The sequence below is a fragment of the Rhinolophus sinicus genome, chromosome 2, assembly GCF_057876585.1.
Source record: "Rhinolophus sinicus isolate RSI-liver-muscle chromosome 2, RSI-T2T, whole genome shotgun sequence".
Lineage (NCBI taxonomy): Eukaryota > Metazoa > Chordata > Mammalia > Chiroptera > Rhinolophidae > Rhinolophus > Rhinolophus sinicus.
Window position 1 is genome coordinate 45597128 of NC_142502.1, and position 5076 is coordinate 45602203.

Consider the following 5076-nt stretch of genomic DNA (forward strand, 5'->3'; position numbering starts at 1 on the left):
GATGGGATTAACATTTAACTCAGTAGACTGAATAAAGCAGATTGCCTTCCCTAATGTAGGTGGGCCTCATCCACTCTATTAATGACCAGAAAAGAACAAAAGGGCTGAGTAAGAGGGAACTCCTGCTGCCTGAATGGCTTGAGCTGAAACATCGGTCTTTTCCTGCCTTTGGTCTTAAATTCAAACATCAGTTCTTCTTGGGTCTTGAGCCCATGGGCTCTCCTGGTTCTCAGGCCTTTGAACTCAGACTGGAACTATACCATCCGCTCTCCTGCATCTCCTACAGATTTTGGGATTTCTCAGCCTCCATAATCACATGCCAATTCTTTATAATGAGTTTCTTTATATATATATATATATATATATATATATATATATATAGTTTATTTGCTTGTAGGCCACCTCCTCCACCAGAATGTAACACTATGAGCACAGAATATTCCCAGCCCTGGAACTGTGACTAGCAGATAGTAAGCACTCAATAAATATTTGTGGACTATATGAAAATGTTTGCTTGTATGTATTTTCTAAGGCCTAAGACTAGGCCTAAGCACTACTTGTGCTTATGTGCATATTTCTTTATGGGTGCTCAAAGCATCTCTACAAATGTTATCTCATTTATCCCCATCCTGTAAGAAGGAGAGGAGGGGAACCATTTAACTATGACTCACACCCATTGGTGGAATGGGATGTGTAGTCCTTGCAGATCTTAATGCCCTGTGTTTTGAAGATAAGAGGGCCTCAAGAGGGGCTGCTGGGCATAACCTTCACTTGCCTCATGAGTACAATATATCTTGGAATCCTGTCTTGGAAGAATTTATTTATGTTATAAGGCTGTGCATTTTGCTACAAGACCTGGTCAGCAACAATATACTCAGTCAATATAAATTTTCAACATTTAAATTTCTTTGCAGACTGGAAAAACTACAATTAAAAGTTGTGGTTTCAGGATTCACAAGTGCACATGTGGTATGATGAAGGAATGGTTTTAGACAACCTTTGGAACTTGTCTTCTGAACCCAGTAATTAAGGGAATCGATTATAACACCAATAACCTTTCAGTGTCCAGGTTACATGAATATATTACTTTCTTCTTGCCCCCTTTAGATTAGGTATTTCAGTGACAATTTATGAACAAAAATGCATGTGATTTTTTTACATTAAGATTTTCACAGGAGGGAGTTGATACATAATTAACCTTTAAAGTAAAAGCACTAATACTTCAAGTCTTAAATAGTTCTATAGTCAGTCACAAGCCAAAACTTATATTTTTATAATGTGTTTATTTGTGTACAAAATATGTTGTAATTTACTGATGCATATGCAGCAAAATATTCTATCACATACAATAAAAATACACCTTTTACTCCCCTTCCCCTGCCCTTGAAAATAGCAACACTGTTTTGGCAATTCAGCAGCTAAAAATGAAATGACATCATAAAGCAGTATTGGGATGTGTTCACTTGACAAATGTGATGTATAATTTGAGTATACAACCATGTCTCCGCTAGTTTTTTTCACAGAACAGGAAATTCCACATCCTGAACACCTCCAGAAGATACAAATAATTTGTATATATATGTACACATGTATACACTGTATATGTAAAGTGCCACCAAGCCTCTGTCCTTGTGGGTTTGTTGTGTGCGTGTGTATTCTCTTTCCAAAGTCAGATTCACACTATCGGGATCTCAGAGAACATCTGCAGGCACCTAGAAGCTCACCAAAGGCTAGCTTGTTGGGGGTGAGAGGACAGATGGAGCCTTCAGACCTCGCTGGGGGACCTGGAGCGGAAGGGCACTTTGGACTGGAAACAGCCACAGAACAGGAGCCACAGGGCACGCTGGATCTCCTGGTTGCGGAAGGCATAGATGACAGGATTGATCATGGAGTTGTAGGTGGCAGGCAGCAGGGTGGCATAGGTGTAGACCGCCGGGTCCTCGCGGCTGCCCACCACGCAGTATATGGCGAAGGGCAGCCAGCTGACACCGAAAGTACCCAGCACCACTGCCAGCGTACCCACGCCCTTTCTGGTGGCCGCGAGGTGGGGGGGCGCCAAGCAGTGCTGCTGCAGCGCGATCTGGTGAGCGTGGCGCCAGACCACCTGGCAGATGCGCACGTACAAGTGCAGCATGATGCCGAAGACCGCGAAGAAGGTGGCGGAGAGCAGCGCCACGTGGCTGCGCGTCAGTGGGCGCACCACGCTGCAGGCGGCATGCTCTGCCAGGCAGTTCCAGCCGAGCACCGGCAGCAGCCCAAGGCCTAGGGACACCGTCCAGGTGGTGGCGAGCAGAAGGTGCACGCCCAACAGGGTCCGGCGCGAGTAGTAGGTGAGCGCGTTGTAAAGGGACAGATAGCGGTCCACGGTGATGGCCAGCAGGCTGCTGACTGAGGCAGCAAAGGAGGACACGAGGAAGCCCACGGTGAGCAGGCTCACTGTGTCCGAGGGCACCACGTACTGGAACACGAAATGCAGGATCAGGCCACAGCCCGCCAGGAGATCTGCGGTGGCCAGGCTGCCCACCAGCACAAACATGGGTGTGCGTAGCGCCGGGGTGGACGCGATGAGCGCCACCACCAGCGCGTTTTCTCCTGCGATCACTGTTCCCGACACGCACAGCAGCACGTCCCATGGATTCACCGCTGACAGGAGCAGCCCAGGCGGCCCGGTGGCCATCTGCGAAGACAGCTCCAGAGACCCATTAGCCGCGCCGCTGGCTCCCAGCGCAGCCGCAGCCGCAGCCGCTGCAGGGGGCCCCCATTCACTGGTGTCCCGCGCCCCTACTGCTGTGGCCGCTCTCTCGGCTGCCACTGCCACCACCTGGGATTCGTTGAGCGAGGAGGCGCTCGCATTCATCGCGGCAGGACACTGCACCCTGAATGGAGAGGGAGAGCAAGCATCAGGTGTGCGGTGCAAGCTGCCAGGGAATTACCCCGGGCTCAGGTGTCCCGCTCGTCCTGGCCAGCCCACCCTGGACTCCAAAGCAGACGGAGGAAACAGTGGTTAAGTGAGAGCCTAAAATAAATAAATACCTGTTGAATGAGTGAGTGAATGAAATGCACACGGGTGTCCTCACGGATATCTGAGGTTTTGCACAGATATACACACAGATAAACATGCGCCCACATGCACACAGATCAATCCTGGAGGTTTGCCTGCATTTACATGCCCATCGAGCTGGGGGTGTCAGTCCCGCCGGGGCTCTGCCCTGGGGACTCAGGGCGCTCTCCTAAACTGGGCGGCAGAGTCGCTGTCCGCAGTGCTGAAAGCGAAGTTTCAGCGGTGAGAAGCCCAGCAGGCCCTAGAAGCCGCGGAGACCTCTAGAAAGGGGCCTTGGAAGAAGTGAAATTGGGGTGCGTGTGTAGGGGGGAGGCTGTGGGGCCAAGCTTGGCTGCATTTCTCCAGCTTCAGGAAGGACTCACCCCCTGGCCATCCTCACTCCTTCCCCTCTCCACACCCTCAAAGTTCCTCTCGGCAGCCCGGATGCTCACCTAGGGAGTCAGGGCTTCAGAAAGTCTCTGGTCATGAGCGCTGTGGCTGGGCGCCAGGCTGCGACCCGAGCGCAGACAGAGCAGATGCCTGCGCAGCGGCGGGGGCCGGCGGAGAAAAGCGCGGGGCGCTTGTGGCTGGGAGGGCGCCGCGGAGAGTGAGAGACACAGTCGGTGGCAGCAAAGGCGGTTACGAGCAGCGCGCCCGCTGGAGATTGACAGGCAGGGCGTGTTGACGTCAGGCTCCTGGCTTCACATTCGCTGTCCCCGCCCGCCCACCACTACCACCTCCTTTCTCGTCTCCCTTTCCCCCAAACGATGTCTCACAGGGTTCAAGCAGGGAGGAGAAGCTGGAGCGGCCGCCTCCAGTCAAGAACCTCCAGGAATGGGATGAGGGAAAGAGACAGAGAGGGAGAAAGGAGTGGAGAAGACTCGGGCCGGGCGGGCGAGGAGGGTAAGCTGGGAGGGAAGTGAGCTGGCAGGGAAATGGTGAGTGATGAGTTGCTTTGGACAGGCAGCAAAGCCCAGGGTCAAAGGTAACTGAGGGGTCAGGTCGAATAAGAATCCCAGGAGCAGGCGGAGGTTGGGGCTGTGGGTCTGAAGGCAGAGGTGTTACCTTTAAAAAACGGTAGTAGTGCTTTGGGGACGAAATGAACTGGGGGTGGGGTGGGCGTGGAGGGATGAGCCTTTTTTTAAAATGGTGTGTGTGTAGCAGAAGGTTGAGCAGAGTCAAAGAAGATATGCAGAGTTGTGGGGAACGGAGAGAAGATGGGACATTTGAGGAAAACAATCTCTTCTTTTGAAGGTTACCTGTGCAGTTCCTCTCTCCCTTCCTTCCTGTCTCTCCCACTCTCTCTCTTGAACTCTACACAGCAGGTTTCACTGTGATCTTCCCATCCTAGCCCAATGTTTCCCCATTTCAGTATCCGATAGTGCCTTTGGAGCTTGCTCTTTAATTAAAGACCAGGTCTGTGTCTTGTTAGAAAATAAGAAAACAGCAAAATGTGATTTACTTTGCTGGCAACAGACTTTGCCCTGTTAATTAGTACCCTATAAAGCAAATTACAGGACGAAAATAGTGATAACTCAGCTGCACCAGACTTCAGTAGGCAGGAGTTTTATTTTCAGCCCAGATAAATCATCCTTTTGGTTTAAAGGTGTTTTATCAGTAAAATATAAATATTAAACTTCTTTGTTTTAATCAACCAGAATCTCCAATAGCTAGCTATACTTGGGCAAAAGCTCAAAAGCTAAAAGAGTTGACTGCATCTAGGGCTCTAAAATAAATAATTGCACATTGGCGTGATGACATTATACTCAGGCCAGAGTCATTATTTTAGGGGCCGCATGCTCTGGGCAAAGTGAAAAATAGACATTTGTTATTGATGTTTCCCCCTTTATTTCTCCCTGAATCCCTTCTCCCACCACCTGGCTTTGCTTTGTCTTTAGCCCCAGAGGTCTAAAAATGAAAAAAAAAATATACCCAACTGTCTATAGGCTGGGGTGGGAGGTGCATTTTCACCCTGGCCTGCTCCATGTAAACATGGTCCCAAAGTCCAGTCTATGCCCGCCCTCCTGCCTCAGTGC

The 5076-nt window shown here is 50.1% G+C and overlaps 1 protein-coding gene across 2 annotated transcripts; it reads right to left on the bottom strand.

Moving 5' to 3' along the window:
• Positions 1-1256: 1256 nt before the first annotated feature.
• GPR6 (G protein-coupled receptor 6) lies at positions 1257-3712 on the bottom strand. 2 transcript variants are annotated; one of them, XM_019734935.3, is made up of 3 exons: positions 3493-3712; positions 3167-3263; positions 1257-2876 (listed from the first exon to the last, which is right to left on the bottom strand). In XM_019734935.3, exons 2-3 carry the CDS (start codon positions 3172-3174, stop codon positions 1766-1768), a joined length of 1119 nt encoding a protein of 372 aa, XP_019590494.1. In that variant the 5' UTR covers positions 3175-3263; positions 3493-3712; the 3' UTR covers positions 1257-1765. The 2 variants fall into 2 exon arrangements, with proteins under 2 accessions (XP_019590494.1, XP_019590495.1); XM_019734936.3 differs by lacking the exon at positions 3167-3263.
• Between the last annotated feature and the right edge of the window lie 1364 nt (positions 3713-5076).